Here is a 23,834-nt window from a genome sequence, read left to right as displayed (position 1 = left end):
ATCTCAAACAGGTAACAGTGGTGATTAAACATTAAAATCTTCTAGTGGTTAAAATAGCTTTAGATCATAGGTGTTAGGGACCTTGTCATAGGTTTGATGGAAAATAAACATCCCGAAGGAATCTAGGAAGTTTTTAATGGTCGGGATTCAATCACGAATATTTCCTATAGTGTGGTCCACTTAAGATTTGAATTAGCTATGTCTTTATTATCATGCCCCTATTTGGTTCAGGGATTTTAGGGGCCTGAGTGGCCAGGCGAATTAATAGGGATTAGGAGGGATGGGATGGTAAAATTTCAGGATATGCCAAACGAGCCAAACAGACTAGATGAACTTGTCCCGAGATATAGCAAACCCATAGATCTTAAACCAATCCATTGGCATCACCGTTATTACCTTAAAATTGATCCCATCCCTCCTAATCCCATTCAATCATGACTAGAACATGTTTGGTTGGACGGATTGGAAAGGATTGGAAGGTAAAATCCCGGGATATGCTGGGCATGCCAAACAGACTCAATGAACTTGTCTCGGGATATAGCAATCCCATGGATCTTAAACCAATCCACTGACACCACCATCATTGCCTTAAAATCCATCTCATCCCTCTTAATCCCATGAGATTTGTCAGCCAAACAGGCCCTAATGGTATTGAATTGTATCAGATGAGATTAACATCATTATTGCACAATGACCATATGTCTGGAAATACCACGGTATCGTAGCCATCCAATTCCAAGTTTGGGATAAAATTTCTGTCATGAGAAAACACGAGATTAAGCTAAATCATGTTTAGTGGACCATGGAATTGTAATCAACAGATTAAATTCACAATGGATGTTTGTTCACTTGTACACATATATAACTAGAATGTCAAGTGTGAATGATGTATATAGATGGATGACATGGATAAACGCATATGTTAATGTGGGCCGTGCATGTGCAATGAATTTCAAAATCCGCAAAAATCCTACATGGACCGAATGCAATTCCATCTCACCTAATCCTAACCTTTTAATAGCAGGAGATGGAATGCAATTCTATTCCACCTAATTCACGCCAAACACCCTCTAAAATTAGCCTTCAAAAGAGGTTGACTTGGATTGTGTAGATTTAAGGCAGATACATGAACCCCCACAGTCAGGTCCCACCCACCTCGGTAGTTCGGGGCCTCACCTAGTCGGCTCGCGTAAAGGGCTCAATACCCTAGTGTACTAAGGAAACTATGTGAGGCCCACTGTGATCTATATGTCTTATCCACGCCGTCCATCTATTTTATCATCTAATTTTAAGTCATGCTGTTAAAAATTTTAAGTATATCCAGAACTTAAGTGAACCACACCTATGGAAGAGTGTAAATTGTACACCTACAGATGAAAACTTCTCTGGGCACATAAGTTTCGAATTGAGATGATATTTGTTTTTTTCTCGTCATCCCTGTCTGGATGGCAAATAAACATCGCTATTGGCCGTAGGATAATTTCAACGGTGGACATCAATATTCCCATTGTTTCCTGTGGTGTGGTCCACTCGAGCTTTGGATATCTTCAATTTTGGGATTTTGAGTAAAATGGTCTGAAAAAAGAAGATGGACGGCGTGGATTAGACACATTCATCAATGGCGACCCCGCAGAGTTTCCTCAGGAGGCTTGTTGCGTCCTCAGTTACTTACCCCCACCGAATCCGAGTCCGATAAATGGACAGTGTGAGTCGCGTGTTGAGATTTGAGAGTCGCACTACCCCAGCGAATGAAATAACTCCTCCACTTCAGTGCTTGAGCGAGTACACATTTTCGCACTCGCGTCTCACACGTGAGAAAAATTTCACACATGGCATATATCCAGTCCGCTCATCATGCATATCTCATGGGATGGGTATTTATTTCATAATTCGGGCTCATCTTATGATTTAAACGGATACTCTGTTCAGAACCGTTCGATAATCTCTCCTGACCGTCCAATTATTTATTTTTTTAATTTTGATGTAGTTGGTAATGATAGGGGCCTGATCTTTTTAAACAGAAAATTCAGAGTGGTGGATACTTCAGATGAACGGCTCAGATTAACATGTGCGAGAGGAGAGTAGGAAAGAAGTGCACTCGCTCTGTTTCATTTTGGAATTCCTGGACTGTACACGAAATCTCTCGCTTTCTCTCTCTCCAAAGACAGAGAAAGAGAGGATAGAAGAAAATTAAAAAAGAAAACTCTTCCTTTTATCGAACAAAAGAAAGCTAAGTCAGAGGTTTTTGCTTTGGATTCCATCTGTTTGATGTTGCATGGGATTGGAAATTCAGTACATGGATTTTTTGTAGATTCATGGTAATGAATGGGATTTCTTGGAATTTTGCTTATTTTCTTCTTTTAGAGAATCAGGCAAGGTAGGTAGGTTCCTGTTCATGTTTTTCTGCTTTTATGGTGTCTTTATTTTGAAGATTTCTTTGGATTTGGTGGGTTTGGTGGTAGAGATCTTGCCTAATCTGAGTTGGGTTTTTTGAGATTTACTTGGAATTTGCAAGGGAAGAGAGAGAGAGAGAGAGAGAGAGAGAGAGAGAGAGAGAGAGAGAGAGAGAGAGAGAGAGTCATTTGACTGTGGTTTATGGTATAGATTTTGTTTCCTTTTTGGGATGTATAGATCCTTGATTTTGATGGAATGGAAAGGAATTATTTAGGATTTTGATTGGAGAAAGGCCATTATTCCCCCCCTCCTCCCAAAAAAAGGAAAGAAAAGAAAGAAAACCACCACAACCATATATCTTTTCATTTATTACTTGTTATCTCTTGTTTTCATTCCTGTGTTTTGAGTTGTAGAGGAAAGGGTCCTTTTTTGGTGTTTTGGGTATTGGGGGGAAACCCCTTTGGATTTTAGAAATTTTGAGTGAAAAAAGCTTTTTCCTCTTTTATTTGAATTTTGAAGAGGGGGAATTGGAAGAAAACCCATTTACATTTTGTGGTTAGGGAGTGAAAAGTGTCTTCTTTTTTTTTTTTGCTTGAATTTTGTTTTGATGTTTGTAGGAAGAAAACCCAGATTGAGTTTGTGATTTGTGAGCGAAAAAGGATCCTTTTTGCCCACCTTTTTTTGGGAATTTTGATGTGGTGGCAGCTGCAAGAAGAAACCCGATTAGAGTTTGCGATTTGCTATTGAACAGGGTCTTCTTTTTTATTTATTACATTCTGTTTTGTACTTGAAAGAAACCCAATTAGAGATTGTGGAGATCTGGGCTTTGTTGCATCACTTATGCACAATGAGAAATCTCTTCCTTCCTGATTCCTGCAAAGAAACACAACTCCATGCCCTCAATCCACAGTCATGGCTCCAAGTTGAGAGAGGAAAGCTCTACAAATTCGCCTCTCACTCACCTTCTTCCATGTAAGTCGCTCTCTTCCTCTCTCCATTTCCTGATTTGGGTTCTCATAGTTCTCTCTTTTCCATATTTATTTTGAGAATTGGATCTTGTCTGTTTCGCATATATTCGTGTAGTGAATCTCTCATCAAGGTCAACGAACCGCCCATCCTCCCATTCTTTAAGCCCATTGATTATGTAGAAGTTCTAGCTCAAATTCATGAGGAACTTGAATCATGTTCTCCCCATGAAAGGTCGGACCTTTACTTGCTACAGTTCCAAGTTTTTAGGGGTCTCGGGGAAGTCAAATTGCTGCGACGGAGCCTCCGTTCTGCTTGGCAGAAGTCAAGCACTGTCCATGAAAGGGTTGTGTTTGGTGCATGGTTGAAGTACGAGAAGAAAGGAGAGGAGCTTGTCTCCGACTTGCTTGCTTCCTGCGGGGAATACACGCAGGAATTTGGGCCGGTGGATATCTCGGCCCAGCTTCCGTTGGACTTCAATTCTATCAATGAAACTGTTGAGATGATTGAGACCCATGATTTGAATGTGGGATGTGTTTCCAACACAGTCTTCTTTTGTATTGGAGGAGAGAAGATAGCTTGCGATAGGCAGAAGATAGCATCTTTGTCTGCTCCATTCAATGCCATGCTTAATGGGTGTTTTACAGAGTCGCTACAGGAAGATATAGATTTGTCCGAGAATGGTATATCTCCTTTGGGTATGAGGGTCATCAGCGATTTCAGTGAGACAGGCAGTTTGAGTGATCTGCCTCCACATGTTTTCTTGGAAATCTTGATATTTGCTAACAAGTTCTGCTGCGAAAGGCTAAAAGATGCCTGTGATCGGAAACTTGCAACACTGGTTTGCTCAAGGCAAGATGCATTCGTCCTTATGCAATATGCACTAGAAGAAAACTTGCCTGTCCTGGCCGCTTCGTGTCTGCAAGTATTTTTACATGAGCTTCCGGAGTGTTTGAACGATGAGCAAGTAGTTAATATATTCTGCAATGCTAATAAATGGCAGAGATCAATTATGGCAGGTCATGCCTCGTTCTCACTCTACTGTTTATTAAGTGAGGTTGCCATGAATGGTGATCCGCGTTCGGATATAACAATGCGTTTATTGGAACGGTTAGTAGAGTCGGCAACGACTAGCAGGCAAAAACAGTTGGCTTTTCATCAGCTGGGATGTGTGAGGCTTTTAAGGAAAGAATACGATGAAGCAGAGCGCCTCTTTGGTGATGCTTTTGCAGCAGGCCACATTTATTCTATTACTGGTTTGGCTAGAGTGAATTCTATCAAGGGAGATAGGCTTTCATCATACAAGAAGCTGAGCTCTGTGCTATCATCCTATAACCCCCTTGGATGGATGTATCAGGAGAGATCTTTGTACTGTGAAGGCGAGGAGAAGCTGGAAGATCTTGAAAAAGCAACGGAGTTGGAGCCCACGCTCAATTACCCCTACATGTATCGAGCTGCATCTTTGATGAGAAAGCAAAATGTACAAGCTGCCCTTGATGAAATAAACCGCGTTCTTGGATTCAAGCTGGCGCTTGAATGCTTGGAGCTTCGGTTTTGTTTCTATCTGGCTCTTGAGAATTATAGGGATGCATTATGTGATGTTCAAGCAATTCTTACGCTGTCGCCCAATTACAGGATGTTTGAGGGTCGAGTAGCCGCATCCCAGTTACGTACTCTTGTTCGTGAGCATGTTGAGCTTTGGACGACTGCAGATTGTTGGCTGCAACTTTACGAGCGGTGGTCGTCGGTTGATGACATTGGCTCCCTTTCTGTTATCTACCAAATGCTTGAGTCAGATGCAGCGAAAGGTGTGCTGTACTTCAGACAGTCTTTGCTTCTCCTTAGGTATATTCCTTTATCTTGCGCCATGTTTAAAAAAGTTCTACTAAAGCTCGGTACCCCACACTCACGTCTAAGGTCTAAATGTGACCACATGCGATGGCCTGACATCTATGCTGGAAACCAGAGCCACGCATCAGGAGGCTCCCCCGGAGTAAATGGCCCTGTCAATAATCAGGCCTGTCTACTCATCGGGCAGGTCACGTTGGTCATTCAATGTGATTTTTTTACCATCTACTTTTTCGTACATGCATGGCCCACCTTATGAGCTGACTGGCCTGTTTTTCAGGCCAGTCTATCTATGCAGTCAGGCCTACCTGCTGCACATCTCAGATGCCCTACAAATGTACAGATTTGTCATGCGTGACTGTAGATAGAGGTGCATGTGGGCCCCTAGCAAAGCTCTATTTACAATTTCAATCAGCTCATTGTTGTTGCAAAGTAATGTTTATGCATGAATTAAAATCTGGTTGTGCTTGACCAGATTGAACTGTCCTGAAGCGGCCATGCGCAGTCTGCAACTGGCCCGCCAGCATGCGGCGACTGAACATGAACGTCTGGTTTACGAGGGATGGATTTTATATGATACGGGTCATTGCAAGGAAGGGCTTCAGAAAGCGGAGGAGTCAATACGCCTTCAAAGATCATTCGAGGCTTTCTTTTTGAAGGCCTATGCTTTGGCTGATTCCAGCCTCGACTCTTCATGCTCTCAAACTGTCGTTTCACTTCTTGAAGATGCCTTGAAGTGCCCTTCAGATAGGCTTCGCAAGGGTCAGGTATGTTGAGTTCTTTCACCCACCTTTTCCATCACTATTTATTTGGGTGCAAAAATGCCCTTGTATGTACAAAAGCACACAAGCTGCCATGATGCAACCACTGGAAAAGACTTTCATATCTTATAATCATCCTGTTGTTTATAATACAAGGGAATAGATAACGATCCTCTGGGAAATAGTTTCTAAGAGATTACTATTGTGATTAACCTTAGTGGCTAAGAAGCCTGGTTTTCTCCTATAAACCTTGGTTCAAATATCTCTAAAAGCATTTTGATAGAGTCGAATGGTGGAATATGACTTGTGTAGCCCACTCTGATTAGTTATGATAAGGCTTAGATGATGATGATGATGATATAGCTATTAACACTTCCTTATGTTTTCTTGTACTATGACGTTTCAGGGTTTCTTGAACTATTGTTAATTGCATAGGAGTACCACACTCTCATAGGTAGGAAAGAGAGGACTGGCAAAGGTTATCACATTGATCCTTGTTGACTGTTGAGACCCATGGTACAATGAATGAAATGGCCAATTGTATCTGATAACTGCAACCTATGTTTTGCCAGTTTATCTCTGTCAGTACCAGTCGATAAAAAAAAGGTTAATCTGTGTCAGTGCTTGTAATCTACATCCTTAATCTTATGATGAGAGAACACTTTAGCTACTATACATGCTTCTTCAAGTCATATTGTTAATTTCAATCAGCCATTCACATGCTGAGAATTGAAAAGAAACTGAAGAATAGAGGAATATAAAAGGGGGAAAAACAAAAGAATGAAGGGATATAAGCACAAAAATTCCTTTTGGCAATGTCTGTAATCAGGAGGGAAACTTGCAAACTGGTTAGTGTAATGCTGCATCAAATAGTAGATTAAGGGCCTGTTTAGTATGAGGGGGTGATGATTTCTTGCAATCATTACATGCCATCTCAGCTTCCATTAGCTACCAAACTGCAGGTGATTAACCCGGATGTGAAAACCTTGTAGAAAAAGGTAAATGATTTATTCTCAAGAGAAGAGTGGGTAAATTTGCTACATTGCAGGGGATATGCTGACAGCAAGTCACATGCTGTCAGCATCTCCTTCAGATATAACTTCACCTGACTCCAAACAGACTGTGCAATTGGAATTCATAAATTGTTTACATTAATTGATATTGAAGCATAACCTTGATAAATTTACAAAATATGTGAAATTCAAATGCGACTTAAAACCAAGAGTATCCATATCACATCAATGTTCTCAAGGCAGGGTAAAAGACTGTCCAGACTTTTGAATTGCAAATATTTTTAGAACTCATTGAAATTGTATTGTTGATAGAACTAGACATGGTTCAATGATAACCAATTGCATTCTTCTAACAAACTAATTCCAGCCTTCCAGGCCATCTGTTTTAGCAATGCACTTTTTCTTGGTTGGTAATGGTGAAAAAAATAAGTTTCTGGAATGATCTGTGGTGTGGAGATTCTCTGCTTTGAGAGAGGTCGAAGTCATTTTCCTTATTACAGTCGATAAGGCAAAAGCTTTAGATTAGTACCTAAGGCAAAATGGTGAAGAAGTTTTAGATTATTACCAAAGGCAAAATGGTGAAATTATCTGGTGGCCAATCTTTTGTCATAACCTGAAGGAGCAGCGAATTGGGTGTACATTCCGTTTGAAGGCAGCGATAGACGAATCTGAACAAAGGAACTAGTTGGGAAATTTCTAGTTAAATCTTTAGCTCATATCCTCACCCCAGGTCTTCGGATGCAGCAATCAGAAGGTTATGGAAAGCCAGCGTTTCGTTGGCCTTTGCTAGGATAGCATGTTCTTGGGAAATCTGCACCGTTCCCAATTATTGTAGGCTTGCACCAAGGGTTGTCATTGAGCCAGTACCTTTTCACATTGGTTATGGACGAGTTAACGAGGCATTTGTAGGAAGAGATCCCATGATGTATGTTGTTTGCGGATGACATATTTTTGATTGGCAAAACGAATGAGAGCGTAAACGCAAAGCTATATTTATGGAGAGGTGCTTTAGAATCTAAAGGATTTAAAATTAGTCAAACTAAAACAAATTATATGGAGTGCAATTTTAGTAACAATATGAGTAGGAAAGAGGAATTAGTAAAGATCGTTGATCAAGAAATTTCCCAAAATGACCACTCCCAATATCTTGGGTCAATAATTCATGAGAGTGGAGAGATTGAGAAGATGTTGCCCATAGAATTCAAGCGGGGTGGAAGAAATAGAGATGTGCCTATGGAGTTTTATGTGACTGTCGCGTGCCACTCAAAACTGAAAGGGAGATTTTATAGGATGGCTATAAGACCAGCCATGCTTTGTAGGACAAAATGTTGTCCATGGGATGAGTATAGCTGCAATGAGGATGTTGAGATGGATGAGGGGCATGATAAGGAAGGATAAAATTAGAAATGAATGCATTCAAGTGAAATTAAGAGCAGCACCAATAAGTAACAAGATAAGGAAACTAGACTTAGATGGTTTGATCATGTGCAATGGGGACCAAGAACTGCGCTGGTTAGGAGTGATTTTGTACAAATTGAATGCTCTAAGAGGGCAAGTGGAAAGCTCCAAAGGACATGTGTGGAGGTAGTAAGAAAATACTTGATTACCTATGGTCTAATTGAAGTTATGGCCCTACACCCAGATCCATAGCTCAACTGGCAGACCAACACTTGAGGTCTTGGTATCGATCCCTAGCGGGGGTGGCTAACATGGAGTGTGTGTACTAACATGGGTGTGTACTAACAAGCTAACCCAAAAGAAAAAAAAAAAAAAACTGAAGTTATGGCCCTTGATAGAGTGGAATGGTGGAAAAAGATTCATGTAGCCAATCCTGATTAATTGGGGTTAGGCTTGATGATGATGATGAGCAAAAGGTTAAGGCAAATTACAAGTGGCATGAGGAGATCAAGAGATCTAGGGATAGAACAGTAAATGGGAGACTTTGGATGGAAATTCAGTTGTGGGGGAAGTCTCTTGAAGAAATTCAAGTTTGAAGTTAGGAAGGGGTAGTTTAGGGATTTCCTTTGAATAGTTAGTTAGAAGGGTAAATGGGTAGTTACTAATTAGGAAGCATTTGGCATTAGTTTGGGCAGTCAAAATATTCAATTTTGTGGGGGGGTTGGGTGGGGTGGAGAAATAGGTTGGAGTGATTGAAATGCACAGAGGAGCAATCTAGTAAATTTCAGGAAGGCAGTTTGGATCCCCATATGAGGTGGCATCACACCACTGGTGAAGGAATTTCCATTGCAGGAAAACACTAGAGAACTCTCTTTTTATTCCAAAGTATTCTTCATAAGTGTTTGCAAGCCCTATTTCAAAATATTGTTCATAACCGTCCCATGCGTATGGCCATAGCCTTATCTTAGGATCATAAGATGTTCTGTTTCTTGTGGGGATAAACTATTCGAAGTGCTTGGAATGGATATGAGTTAGAAGAGGGTACATTCATGGTTGAGAAGGGCATTTGGGCCTTATGGGGAGGGCTTCTGTAATTGTAGTGGGCAGGGTTCAGAGGTCTTTATAAGGGTAAATTTGGATGTAATGGGCTGGGCCTCAAATATTGGCTCTGGTCAAGTGTCCCCTTTCATCTTTATCTTGGTTTACCTTAGTTTTCTTTAGCTTCGAATTTTCTTTTGTAAATTATAATACGATATAGGGGCAGGTGATTGTAGTATGGGAGCTGATCAAAGGCTGGGAAATGGAAGTTGGGATTTTTTTTGGGTCTCCAAGGAGGACTGGGTTAGGTATATAGGTTGGTTATGTGTATCAGTTAAAAGGGAATTTTTGGTGATAGTTTGAGGACAGATTTATTAGTAAATGGGCTAAGATTTGAAACTGATTTTGGGGCAGTTTTTAAGGACTCAAAGGTCGATCTAGATTCTAGAGGACTGTTGGAAGGTTTTGGTTGTGCTGGGATGTAAAATGGACTGGTAAGGTGCAATTAGGTTGCTATGATGGGCCGTAGAATCGGAATTTGGATGATTGGACTGCGGTTGGGCAGATATGGGTTATAATGCTGCAGGACTACAGTGCAAATTGTGCATTTAATTTCTGGTAATAGATCCATTATTTAAAAAAGTGTTTGTGTTCCAAAAGAAATGCTACAGAAGATATGGTAGAACTAGGACAGTTATTGTATGAGGTATATGCAATGCTAGATGCAGAAGAGCATAATAGATAGATGTGATCATCATGAGATAAGATTTTTCAAATTATTTTCTTTCTATCTTTCTTTTACCATTCGCTTTTCCTCCATTCATCTGTTTCTCAGGTTTCTTTCAGTTTGTCTTCTGCTCGTTAGATAAGCTGGTAGCGACAGTGTCGTGTGTGTGAGTGATCCAGGGTTCAATCCCTGGCAGTGTTACTTATCCCAAAAAAAGAAGGTGTCTTTCAGTTTCTTAGTGACAATAGATGATAGTATTCCGTGGAAATTGTAGACACAGGTAGTAAATAAGGGAACACTAAAGATTTGAGCTACTGAGTTTCTCAATTTTGACACAAGGTACTTATTAGATAGAATAAATACATTAGATCTAATATAATGATTTGCCGTATCCAGAATAGTACCAATCCAAACCATCCATGAAGGAAATGGGTGTTTTAGTTAATGTTTTTGGGCTGTGTTGAGGTCCTGACAGAATTTCAGTTAGATGGACCAGTAAAGAACATATTTTGGTTGCAATTTAGGATTAAATTGAATCAGGTGGGAGACTTGCTTTGTGTAAAATTGGTTGAGGTCAAAGCTGCATACAAACTGTAACTGAGATTTGAGTACTGGTTATGGGTTTAGCTGTGAAAATTGATGTAATTAAGAACTGCCCGGGTGTCTGCAAGAGCGCACAGGTATGCCTGATGGGTTTGATTGAAAGGCCGAAAGGGGTTTGAATTTAGGGTTAGGAGTGAAATGTGGGCTGTGATTGTGATTGTGATTGAGGAGGGTTGGGATTGTGATTAGGGTTGAGGGATGGGCCTGCTACTGAGAATGAGATCATTTCTAAGGGCTGGATTCAAGATTTGACTGCAAGGTTGGGTTGCAGGTGAGATATGGTGAGCTGGAAAGGGTTCTGGTTCAGAGATGCGAGTAAGATCACTAAGAAAATAAGAAACCTTTTTTAAAATAAAAATAAAAAATAAAAAAAGGGAAGAAAGGAAGAAAAGAAGAAAACTTCTTTCGAGTATGCAGTGAACTTGACACAACTAGATTTGAAAGGAAAGAAACCATTTGTAATATGAGAAACTAACATCAAAGCATGGGAGACCGAAGGAAGGACAACTAATTGAAATTGCTTCACCTGGGTCGAAGTCATCACACCCTAGGATTCTAGTGGCATTGTACCAATAGAGAAGAATTCCCATTTCAGGAATATACAAAGACAGCTCTGTTTTATTTCAAAACATTCTTCATAACTTTCCCATGTGTATGCCCATGGACCCTTACACGAATTGTGCAGACACAATTCATATTTTGTCTCAACCATCTTAATCTAAATATAATCCGGACTTTCTAAATTTATTGAAGAAGCAGAGAAAAAGACTTTAATCTGGACTATGTAAATTTTTATAGAATCATAAAAGAAAACACCCCGAATAACATAAACCTTCTAAAATTTGTAAAGGGGGTATGACATGTGGAGTGGTGAAGGGAGAGAGATATGAAGGAAGAGGACAGAAAGTGAGAAAGAGATGGAGGGAAAGGGTGTGGTTAAGGGGAAATAAAAAATAAAAAATAAATTAAAATAAATAAAACAGAAAAAAGAATTTACCTCTTCCTAGTCTTCTTCTTCTTCTTCTTCACATAAGTTAAATAAATAAAACAGAAAAAAGAATTTACCTCCTCCTCCTGGGGGATTAGATCTTCTTTCTTGTACGATGGATAATTGTTGGCACCTTGTTGGTATGCTCTCTAGTTCTAGTTCGTTTACTCATATTGTGTTCGTAAATCACTTGAGAGGTGCTCTTGGGGTCTTCGTGAAGTTCTTTCGCACTCTTCTCGAATCAAAAGCTTTACGCTATTTGAGGTGTTAAGATACTCTCTCTTTCGGGATATTTGATTTTTCGTTGTCTTTTCCAGTCTCATTAGTTTGAATATTGTATTGTTTTGGGCTATAGATCCGATGGGTTTACATTGTGCACACCTGAATCCGGGGATCATATTTCATCCTCCTCCTCCTCCTCCTGCTCCTTCCTTCCTTCCTTCTTCTTCTGCTTCTCCTTCCTTCTTCTCCTCCTCCTGCTTCTCCTTCTTCTTCTGCTTCTCCTTCCTTCTCCTCCTCCTCCTCCTCCTCCTCCTTCTCCCTTCCTTCTACTTCTTCTGCCTCTTCTTCTTCTTCTCCTTCTGCTTCTACTTCTGCTTCTGCTTCTGCTTCTTCTCCTTCTCTTCTGCTCCTCCTCCTCCTCCTTCTCCTTTCTTCTGCTTCTCCTTCCTTCTCCTTCTCCTCCTCTTCTGCTTCTGCTTCTCATCCTCCTCCTCCTCCTCCTCCTCCTCCTTGCACCCAAAGAAAAAGGAGATTTATGGCTAGTGTATTTGGTTGGGTTTTAGCAGGTCAAGTTGACAAATCTTATCAAAGAATGGTCTGATACACCATTATACATATGTCCAAAACACACCAAAGATAGATTCTTAAACTTCTTTGTTTCCCTTTTTCTGATAGTTTTAGACTGATCTTTTTGCTTTAAAAAATGGCTGATATGGTTTGATGCGGACATGATGCTCGTATTGTATTATTTTTTGATGAGGCCAGTAAAGCCCTGATTACGACGTTTAGAACCATTAACTGATCCCAATTAGTTGTGATAAGGCTTTTAGATGATGCTGTTGATGATGATATAATAAAAATGCTAACTATTGAACTATGAAGTACAAATGGTATTTGAATGACCTGATGGATTTATTATGTGATTTCCACTATTTGATTCCAAGGTCCTTGATTGCAACAATCTCACAAAACACTTCCCAAAACTTCAAAATTATTTAGAAATTTAAGATGGGACAGGGCTATGAATGATGATAATGGAATGCAAATAATAAGAACGCTTCAAAAAAAAAAAAAAAACTGTAAAATCAAAAGTTCAGGTTATCAATCTTAATATTCCGCTTCAAAAGCATCAATCTGTCCATCCATATGATATCCCTCAAGAATGGTGATGAATTTCTATATCTCCAGAATTTTTGAAACATCAGATCGAAACAAATGCATGGGTTATCCTTTAAAAAAAAATGCATGGGTAGATAAAAAACCATGCAGGGGAGAGTGGAAAGCTGAATTTCACCCCTGATTGATGATGTTCCAATGTTTTTGGTACCATTTTTGTCATTATTGTTGACTTTAGCAATTGTCATCTTCTCCTTGTTCATAGCATTGTATATGTAGCCATTGCTGGCTACTTCTAGTTGCTATCTACAATTGTAAACACCTACATAAGGGGGTTTTGATCCTACTTTCTTCTAAAGGAAGCATTTGTCATTGCTATTTTAGCTTCCATCACATTTAGCATTTTCACAGTTTTAGCTTTGACCAATCTTTAGATATAAACATTTTATTCAATCAATCTAGTCATGATTAGAAAAAAGACAAAAATTATGAATTAGAGAATGTTGCGTGTGTATATTTCTGTTTTTTACTTGTGCATGTAGGGGATTTTTATTGGGAGAGTGTTTTATCTTTGTTGCTCCTCTTGTGCACCATACTTCTGTATATTTTTTTGAAAGATAATTATTAAGAAAGCCAAAAGGCCAACAAGGACAAAGCAAATGGAAACAAAATATGGACTGCCATTCAGGGAAGCTACTCCTTGATACACAATTTAGCCCGACTAATAGCCCCCAACAGACAGCTGCGTCTATTATGGAAACAATGGTTATGCCTCTCGCCCCACAGAATCCAAAGAAAGACGAGCAGAGTGAAACTTCGCCTTGGCCTACCCTTCTTCCTGGCACCGCCAATGTGCCTAGAACAGAACAACCCCTAAATGGAGCTCATCATCACCTAGGATACATTAAAAGAAACTAGAATCCCAGGCCAGACACCCCTGGCGAAGGGGCAGTGGATGAACATATGTTCTACCAACTCCGCATCTTTGAAGCAGAGGATATAGATGTTCTGCGGCAGCATAACCTTTTTGCAAAGGTTGTTAATGATAAGGACCCTATTCTTGCCAACAAGCTAAGCAAAAGCTGATTCTGTAGGAGGGGCACTGTAGGATCAGACAAAACTAGTGTAGTAGCAGTTAATATGATTTTCAGACTGAAAAATGAGTATAGAAGGACCTCATTGAGAAGACTTCCGATTTGCTATGCCTACAGATGGCTTGAACCCCCGCAATCGAGAAAGGAGTCGCACCATTTCTTCATTCTCCACATCGAACATGTGGCCCTTACAAGGAGGGACCCACACACTCCCATCCTCCAATGTTAAGAAACAATGGGCAACGGATACATTTGCAATAGAATAAAGTCTAGCCAGACTAGGAATTCTGAACAAAGTGAGAACTCCCCACTCCATGCATCTTTCCCAGAATTTGACCTGAGTTCCATCACCCACTTTGTCAAACACTCTATCGCTAACTGAGCAACCGCCAAGGTGTGTCGCATTAGTAACGGTGGCTGTATCGGTCGCCGTTGCTACCGATATGGGGGTGTAATAGTTGTTACACCCCTGTATCGGTCTTTTTTTAATTTTTAATTTTTTAAAAATATTTTTAACACATAAAAATCCGAAAAAATTGCAAGAAAAAACCTCAAATATTCTAAATATTCCAAATATGTATTTTTTTTTTTGTTGGTTTTGACCATGTTTTTGGTGGCGTAACGTTCCACTCGTCGGTAAGAATGCTATCTGGGCCTGTCTGATGATTTACTAATTTGACAGGCTTAGATTGATCTCATATTGGTCCATGATTCATGCAAGTTATATCACTCATCACATTAATGCTCATAAGCATTTGACATATTTCCCCCAAGAAATTTTAAGGAAAAATTGAAATTAAATTTAGATGAATAATGTTGCCGATTTAGGGGCCACTTGAATGCCCCCAAATTGTCCCAAAATTTATATAATGTATGTCATTAATCTACTAATGCATATCCCTAAGCATTTGACACAACTTCCCTTGAGTAATTATTAAAAATAAAATAAAATTTACAGTGTTGCTAATTTGGGAGGCCCCTCAAATGCCCCCCGAAATTGGCCTCAAATTCATGCAAGCTATGACACCCATCCCACTAATGCACATCCTCAACCATTTGACATCATTTTCTCCAATAAATTTTTTGAAAAAATTGAAATTAAATTTAGATGAATGGTGTCTTTGATTTGGGGACCACTCGATGCCCAAAGCAGCCTCAAATTCATGCAATCTATTGGCACTCATCCCACTGATATAATTGGCCCCAAATTGGGTGGACATTTATTGGACGATGAAGAATTGAAAAATATTCAATGGTCCTATTTCAAAAAATAAGTGTCCACAAATTAGCAGTTAAGATTGTTTAAACAATTTGATTTTGGGACTGTGGCTTAGCAACAACGGGTCCCATAATTTAATTAATTAATTGAGTACATTTATGCCACATGTACAATTTTTAGAGTGCAAGCATATGGAGCGTCACATGCCACTAGAGTATGATATAAGGAAAAGGAAGTGGTCTCAAGTTAAACTGGTTGGACCACAAGGTTCCATCCACTGAGCAGATAACTTCCAACTGGTTAAGTGTATGTGAAATCCAACCTTTCCAATAGATTGGCCCCAAAATGAGGATCACCTAGTGCAAAAACCATCCATATCTAGTCATTAGGTGGGCTACACACCATCAAAATTTTTTTAGCCATTGATAAATGGAAAAGCATGTGTGGTCCACTCGATGTGTGGATATATCTGAGTTTTGCAAAAAAAGTGTTCCTTGTGATGGCACCAAAGTAAAGGCAGCCCTGGCAAGGGTTTGAAAACTAAAGGATGTGGTAGTTGTTATACCAATAGAGGTGTGGAAGATTCTAGGTGAAACCACATTAGTTAATTAATCAGTTTTTTCAACACAATTTTATAGTCAAAATTTCCAGTGAGTGGAGGAGAAGCATCATGGTACATATTTGCAAGAAAAAAGACGCACAGTTCACCATCTATTGGAAATCAAACATATGACTCACACCATGAAGCTCTAGGGGGAGTGTGGTCGAACAAAGAGTAAGACAATCAACAAGGATATCAAAACATCAATTTGGCTTTATTCCATGGAGATCAGCGTGGAAAATTTCTACTTTTAGATAATTGACTGAAAAAATGAAGAGAGGAATTTTCACATGGTTTTTATTGATATAAGAAAGCATGGGATAGAGTACCTAAGGTGGTTCTGTGCCAGGTTATGAGGAAAGGAGTCATGGAAAATACACCAACTTCGTTATTCATAGAAAAATTATGCTGACATCATTAAATGCATGTATCAAGCTGTTGTTCAATGGTGAGAATTGCCTGTGGTGAGTTGATGAGTTCCTAGTAGCAGTGGGTCTTTATCAAGGATCACATTGTTATGGATGAATTAACAACTAATCTCGACTTGCCTGAGATTCCTTGTTGTATGTTGTTTGTGGAAAATACACCAACTTCGTTATTCATAGAAAAGTTATGCTGACGTCATTAAATGCATGTATCAAGCTGTTGTTCAATAGTGAGAATTGCCTGTGGTGAGTTGATGAGTTCCTGGTAGCATTGCGTCTTTATCAAGGATCACATTGTTATGGATGAATTAACAACTAATCTCAACTTGCCTGAGATTCCTTGTTGTATGTTGTTTGTGAGTGATGTGGTGTTGATCAATGGTGAGGGGCAAATCCAAAGTTGGAGGTTTGGAGGAAAGCTCTAGAGTCTAAAGGCTTAAAAGTTAGAAGAACAACTGAGTATCTTGAAGGCAAACTTTATTGAGGAATAGATTATAAGAGTTGAGGCTTTAGTTAAAATTGATAGCCAAGAGATTCCTCAAAAGCAATTTGTTTTGTTACCTTGGCACTATTGTTCAAAGGGATGGCGAGATTGATGAGGATGTTTCTGATAGAATTAGGTTTGTGTGAATGAAGTGGAGATGTGTCCCTGGAGTGTTGTGTGATCGTTGTATGCGATAAACTTGTGACAACGTTCTATTAGAAACCTATTTGACCCACTATACTTCATAGGACAAAGTAAAATGATGGAGAGCATATTCTGATGGTTTGGTCATGTGGAAAGAAGACTATGTAGCTCAGCAAAACAAGAAAAGCCAGACAAGACAAGAAAAGAAGCTAACGAAAGACAGAGAGAGGGCATCTGAAGGCAAGCAAGGAGAAGACCTGTTCACTTACCAAGGAAAAATATCACTTTCGCACTTGGCATCCATGTTATGTGTAAGACCTAAAAGGACTTGTATCAAGGCGGTGAAAGGGATATAAAGACCTGTTCACTTACCAAGGAAATATCACTTTGGCACTTGGGGTCCCTTTGGATCATAAGTTACTAATGCCACAAGTAACTTATCTTAGTTTCTACTTATTAAGAAAATAAGTACGTTTGGTAAACAACCTACTTATCAGCTTCTCCTCTCTTTTGTCTCTTCTATGCCTCTCTTCAGCAACTTATTAAAAGTAGAAAAGCTAAAAAAATTAACTGAAGTGATTAAGTACTTAATAAGTAAAAAAGTTACTTATAACTAATCATAAACCAAACTTATCTGAAATAAGTTACTTATCTACTGCTGTAAGTAGAAAAGTTAACTTATTTGGTGGTATCCAAACGGGTCTTTGGTGTCCATGCCATGTGTTCAGGCAACACTTATTGCAGAAATGAGGACGATGAGGTGGATGTGTGGGAAGACAAGGAAAGACTAATTAACAAAGAGGTCATTCAAATTAGCTAGGAGTGGTGACAATGAATGATAACAAAAAAATGATTTAGAGCATATTGAGATGGTTCGTTCATGTGGAACGAGGACTGGGGCTGGTTCTGATAAAAAGGAACTTTGGTTGGGGTTAAAGGGCATGAAAATAGGATGAGTGGAAGACATAAAATGACTTGGATTGAGGTGCTGAGAAGGAATATCAAGGCTTGTTCACCTACTGAGGATAGCGCCTTAGGACTGATTGGCAAAATATGGATGCCTAAAGCCAATCCCAAATTGCTGGGACTAGCTGACCCAGTGTGTGACACATAAGGATTTTGCTAATGTTCTGAATGACACATCGGACACCCGATTGTCAATCAGGATGGTTCATTTAATAGTACCATTGGGAGCAAGCGATGGTACAAAACTCACACTGATTGGATGATCCTAACCCTATGAATGAGGCCAATTTGTTCCAACCGTCTGTCTTTGAGGGCAATAGATTGCACAGTTGGAATCATCAAATCAAAATGCTATTTGGAATAATAAGGAAATAGAAAGTGGGATCTATCAGATAGATGGTTCAAAATGATGATCGGACCTATTTTGTTTCTCCACTCAATCTTGACTGCCCATTTTCCATGCTATTGATTGGATGCTTAGGATGATCCGATTGGCATGATATTTGCACCATGGCTTGTCCCTAATTGTACAAAAGAATGGAAGGTTCAATTTGATGGTCGAATATCCCATGTGTCAATTAAAAGCTTTGGAGATGTTGCTAACTTTGTAACCCACATTGGACCGATACTTGCATTGCCATCTTCCTTTTTGCTTCTTTTGATTGGCATTTTTTTTTCTTGATTCTTGCTGATTGCATTCTAAGCTTACCTTTCAAAAATAAATAAAAATAAAAAGATTGCAATCTAAGCTTATCTTTCAAAAATAAATAAAAATAAATAGATTGCAATCTAAGCTTAATTGAAGATTCCGTTAAGATTTTCCGGCTTCTAGATCTGTATCCAGTGATTGGGACTCTTCATAGCTGAGTTGCTCAGCTATGTTTATTGTGAAATGTGAAGGCTACTAGGGGTATGATTTCAGTTGGCTCATCTCCACATTCAACATGTACATTTGTGGCCATGATGGTCAGACTGACCCTATTTCTGGGCCAAAGCACATACCTGGTGGGGCCCACCTGATAAGGTGTCTGGATCTCAAGTACATGTGCTACATTCACACAAGCACCCTTAACAGGGTTCTTGCAGCCTATTTATGCAGTTCTAAGCAGAAGTTTGTGGTACTACCGTGTAGATTTTTAAGCTACTCCTTGTCACCAAATGAATGAATGAGCAGCAGTTTTTGTAAAAAAAAAAAAAAAGGAAGAAGAAGAGAGAAAAAAAGAAAGAAAGAAAGAAAGAAAGAAAAAGCAGCAGTTTTTGTATGCAGAGCGCTGTCTAAAAGATGCCGACAAGAAAATATAATGAAATATATCTTGCATTTGGCCTTTTTTTATTAAATTGAGAAATGCTCTAGTTCTCTCAGAGCACACTATAAGTTGTATTGCGTTTGGTCACTTCTGAATCTCTGATTGATGGATCTGAATTGACGATTAAGTCAAGAGCACATTTTATGGGCCACTGTAAAAATCAGATTGATCAGATGATCCAATCCATCCCTGATTTGTACTTACTTTTGTAGCCATCTTTTCCCCGAGCCATGGATGGATTGGTTAGGATGTCCTAACAATAGTGATTCTTTAGTATCGTAAGCAATCTATGGTAGGCCGCAACAAACAAATTGATTAGGTTGTTGATTAGACCTATTTTTTGTGTAAATGATCTTGACCATACATATTAAATGCTAATGATGATCAGATGGTTATGTTTGTCTGATTGGTGTAATATTTGCATTTTTGCACACAAAATCCATGTTAGACCTAATGGATGGTCTAGATCAATCAATTGGATTGTCCCAGTGTTCCAATGCGACTAGGAGCACTATAACTTGTAGTGCTCTGGGAACATTGGAGCATGTCTCTTTGTCATTTGTCTGTAAACAATATAATTGTGAGGCCTTCAACAGTCTCTTTTAGTGAAATCATATTTCTGATGTTCCATTTATTTGTAAATTCCCACTATCAGGCCTTGAACAATCTTGGCAGTGTCTACGTCGACTGTGGTAAACTAGATTTGGCGGCCGATTGCTACATCAGCGCCCTTAAAATCCGGCACACCAGGGCCCACCAGGGCCTTGCCCGGGTCCACTTCCTAAAGCATGATAGAAGTGCTGCATACGCGGAAATGACAAAGTTGATTGATAAGGCGAGGAATAATGCATCGGCGTACGAGAAGCGGTCCGAGTACTGTGATCGCGATCTTACAAAGGAAGATCTGATGAGGGTAACTCAATTAGATCCACTCAGAGTTTATCCGTACAGATACCGAGCTGCAGGTGACATTCGTTTCCTTATCTTCCTCTATTTCAATCTGTGCCTAAAATATTTGCAAAAGTAGCTGCATTTTTTCTTTCTTTCTTTTTTTTTTTCCCCTCAGATTTTGTTATTGTTACATACATGATTTAGCTATTTATAGGTGAAAGACCCAATTGCCAAAATGGTAAAGGATTTGGTGTGTCACTTCTTATAGATATCTGGCACTCCTACATGGAAGCAGTCTGGACTCTTGATTTAGTGGACCATACCCAAAATCACATCAGTGAATGGCCTTAATCATTTGTCAGTGGACTTTCGAGGACTGGAAAATAGATGGTTAGAAAAAAAGTCCAGCAGTCCAGTTTTAGCGGTAAATCTTCCCTTCAGCAGTTTAGGATTTTGTGTGCCATAGTTAAAAATGCTGAAAATTGGACTCAACTTGTTGTTCATCCGGGTTGGATTGACTCAACTGACTTGATTTGATAGTTGGTGACTATAAACTAAAAATATTAGGAACAGTTAAAACTAATGAAATAGTTAGAAATTGGCAATTATTATAAAATAAGAAAACAAGCAGCAAACAACTGTATATCTTGCTTGTTGAGGGAAGTGGATTGTGTGGTGTGCAGTGTGCCACACACCACCGACCTCGGTGGTGTGTTGATGTCACCAATTTCTGTGAGCCCCACCATGATGTATTTATTACATCCACACCGTCCATCCATTTTGCAAGATCATTTTAGGGCATGAGCCCAAAAATGAGGCAGATCCAAAGCTCAAGTGGACCACACCACAGTAAGTAGTGGGGACAATGACGGTCGCCGTTGAAACCTTCCTAGGGCCCACCATGATGTTTGTTTGCCATCCAACCTGTTCATAAGGTCACACGGACCTGGATGAAGGGAAAACAAAAAATATCAGCTTGATCCAAAACTTCTATGGCCCCCAAGAAGTTTTCAATGGTAGTCATTCAATCTCCACTGTTTTTTTTTTCAATGTGTTCCACTTGAACTTTGGATCTGCCTCATTTTTGGGCTCATGCCCTGGAATGATCTTGCAAAATGGATGGATGGCGTGGATATAACAAATACATCATGGTGGGGCCCACCATTGGGTACCGCCAAGGTCAGTGGTGTGTGGGGTGGCACACCACGCAATCCGCTTCTCTTGTTGGCAGCAACGTGTATTCCGTATCGGTAACGGTGGCCGTAACGGTCACCACCATTATTGATACAGGTATCGGTCATAATGGCTGATACGGGGGTGTAACGACCGTTATGGGATCGTAATGGTTGAAAATTTAGATTTGTCCGAAAAATTCTGAAAAATTATTTAGAAAATCCAGAATAATGTAAATATTCTAAATACGCATTCATTTTTTGTTTTGAACATATTTATGGCAGTGTAATGGTCTACTCTTTGGTGAGAGTATCGGGTTGTTTAGTGAATTTGTGAACATGATTATAAGTCTCTAATGTTTACACATCACAATCAAGCACACTAGAAATCAGAAAAATGCATAAATACTATTTCAATTAAAAAAATGGCCTTTGGAGGTTCTATTTGTTCAAATCACTTCAATCTACAGTTTGAATATTAAAAACTATAATAAGAGTGGTCGGAATCAATTGTAAAATGATCTAGGGGAGCTTTTGGAATGAGAAAAGAGAAAAAATGAGAAATTTTTATTTACATAGAAAAAAAAAAAAGCAGTCGTTTTTTGACCTTTACGGAAGTAACGATCGTTATGCCTTGTAACAGCCTTTACGACCACCGTAACGGCTGATATGGTCTTAAAAAACCATCCCGTTTCACCCCTGTATCGCGTGACGGTCATGGTCGTTACCTATACGTATCAGCCTTTACGGGCGTATCGTAACGGATATGGAACACCCAACAGGTTGCATGTTTGACTCCCGCATGTTCCTCTCTCTCTCTCTCTCTCTCTCTCTCTCCTTTTCTTTTTCTTTTTCTTTTCTTTTATTTTATTTTTTAAATTTTAATGAACAAGCAGTCTGACAAGATGATTGACTCAGCCTGTGTCACCAGACTGAGTTAGCAAGTGGATTTGGCAACTCTTTGCGAGTCAGGCTGAGTCACTCACACAACTGGGCTTCCAAATGACTTGGCTTGAAATCCTGCCGAGTTGAGTTTCGAATCGTGTCAATGAGTTTTAGAACAATGGTCTGGTCAATGAAAATTTGGGGTAGAGCCATTCCGTGGTAGTACCCACCAAATGAACAATCCGGATGTGTGTCCTACGTGTATAGGAAGGAATGCAGATGTGACACAACCCGAGAAAGTTTTAACCTCTCTCATGATCTCTATGCAAGTCTATCTTTGAATATTGCCATGAATTATTAAATTGATTAGCTTAACAAAAGAAAACGTTACCATGATTCAACTGAGTTTATCACAACCAATGTCGAGTTGGATTCGATGTTATAATGAAATTGCATTATAATTACCCCAATCAGCTCATAATCTATATGAAGTTTTCCTCTATATGCTGACATGGAACTTGGTGCGGATGCAGTGCTGATGGACAGCCACAAGGAGAAAGAGGCCATAGCAGAGCTATCAAGGGCGATTGCATTCAAAGCTGACCTTCATCTCCTCCATTTACGGGCCGCATTCCATGAGCACATAGGGGACGTAACGGGTGCCCTTCGGGACTGCCGGGCCGCGCTGTCTGTTGATCCCAATCACCAAGAGATGCTCGAGCTTCGCAGCCGTGTAAACAGCCAAGAACCTTGAAAATGTACACTAGTTTGATGTAGTTCCCTATTGTCATTGTCGCGTCTCTTTTGATTTTTGTGTAATTTATGCATGTCTTAAGATTTTCCAGTTAAAATCGATGTGGGCTCAATTTGCCAAATCTTTCTCAAAATGATGAATGATATGACTTCCAGTTTGAAGAACAACTGGTGGACCCATGGTTCAGTGATCCAAACCGTTGATATGGCGGGCCCTATGGATTCTGATGTACTGAGAATATTCTAGATGGAAAAATCCTAACTGTTGTTCCTTTTAGGCCTCTTCTGGTTTAATAATACCAAAAGTTGCTCTAATTTTTTATTTTTTTTTGGGTAATTGTTGTTGGTGGGCCACTAATGGACGGTTAGGATTTTGTCTGGGAGATTTTTTTGGGGCATGGCGCTTATCATATTGAAGGTTATGATCACTGAACCATGGGTGACACTTGTTCTAACTAGGGGTGCACATGGTTCGATTTGGTCTGGTTTTGGGGTGAAAACCGGACCATTTGCACGGGAATTGGAATCGGACTGTAAAAAACCAGTTCGGTTCCACGGTTCTGGGCTTTTTGTAATCCAGCCCAATTGCATAGTTTGTTTTTATAATCTGGCCCAAGCTTCTCTACTGAATTTTCAAACCTTTTGGGTTCCCAAAATGATTTTGCTACCAACGTCTATTCATGTTGTGATCCATTTGATGAATGGTCTGGTTTTTCATGTTTTAAAAAATAATTTAATATTTATTGACCGAGGGGTTCAGTTCTGGGTTCGGTTCTACGGTCAAGTTCACAGTCCGGCCAGTCCGGTTCCACAGAACCC

At 39.6% G+C, this 23,834-nt stretch overlaps 1 protein-coding gene across 3 annotated transcripts; it reads left to right on the top strand.

Annotated features, from left to right (window-relative positions):
• The first annotated feature begins 2,151 nt into the window (after positions 1-2,151).
• LOC131248860 (ETO1-like protein 1) lies at positions 2,152-23,330 on the top strand. Of its 3 annotated transcripts, none has more exons than XM_058249350.1 (6): positions 2,152-2,318; positions 3,189-3,366; positions 3,478-5,205; positions 5,684-5,975; positions 19,970-20,279; positions 22,796-23,330. In XM_058249350.1, the coding sequence occupies exons 2-6, from the start codon at positions 3,242-3,244 to the stop codon at positions 23,014-23,016; spliced, it is 2,676 nt and encodes an 891-aa protein (XP_058105333.1). In that variant the 5' UTR covers positions 2,152-2,318; positions 3,189-3,241; the 3' UTR covers positions 23,017-23,330. The 3 variants fall into 3 exon arrangements, with proteins under 3 accessions (XP_058105333.1, XP_058105332.1, XP_058105331.1); XM_058249349.1 differs by having other exon boundaries at positions 3,012-3,366; XM_058249348.1 differs by having other exon boundaries at positions 2,152-3,366.
• Positions 23,331-23,834: the final 504 nt, after the last annotated feature.

This window comes from Magnolia sinica, chromosome 6, assembly GCF_029962835.1.
Source record: "Magnolia sinica isolate HGM2019 chromosome 6, MsV1, whole genome shotgun sequence".
In the NCBI taxonomy this organism is placed as follows: Eukaryota; Viridiplantae; Streptophyta; class Magnoliopsida; order Magnoliales; family Magnoliaceae; genus Magnolia; species Magnolia sinica.
Note: the sequence above shows the minus strand (reverse complement) of the source record. Positions and strands in the feature narration are given on the sequence as shown.

Excerpts from the sequence above, each read along its gene's own strand:
- LOC131248860 (XM_058249350.1), top strand. The coding sequence starts at position 3,242 with ATGAGAAATCTCTTCCTTCCTGATTCCTGCAAAGAAACACAACTCCAT. Across the intron at positions 3,367-3,477 it reads TCTCACTCACCTTCTTCCAT|TGAATCTCTCATCAAGGTCA; the intron begins GTAAGTCGCTCT and ends ATATTCGTGTAG. Across the intron at positions 5,976-19,969 it reads ATAGGCTTCGCAAGGGTCAG|GCCTTGAACAATCTTGGCAG; the intron begins GTATGTTGAGTT and ends TCCCACTATCAG.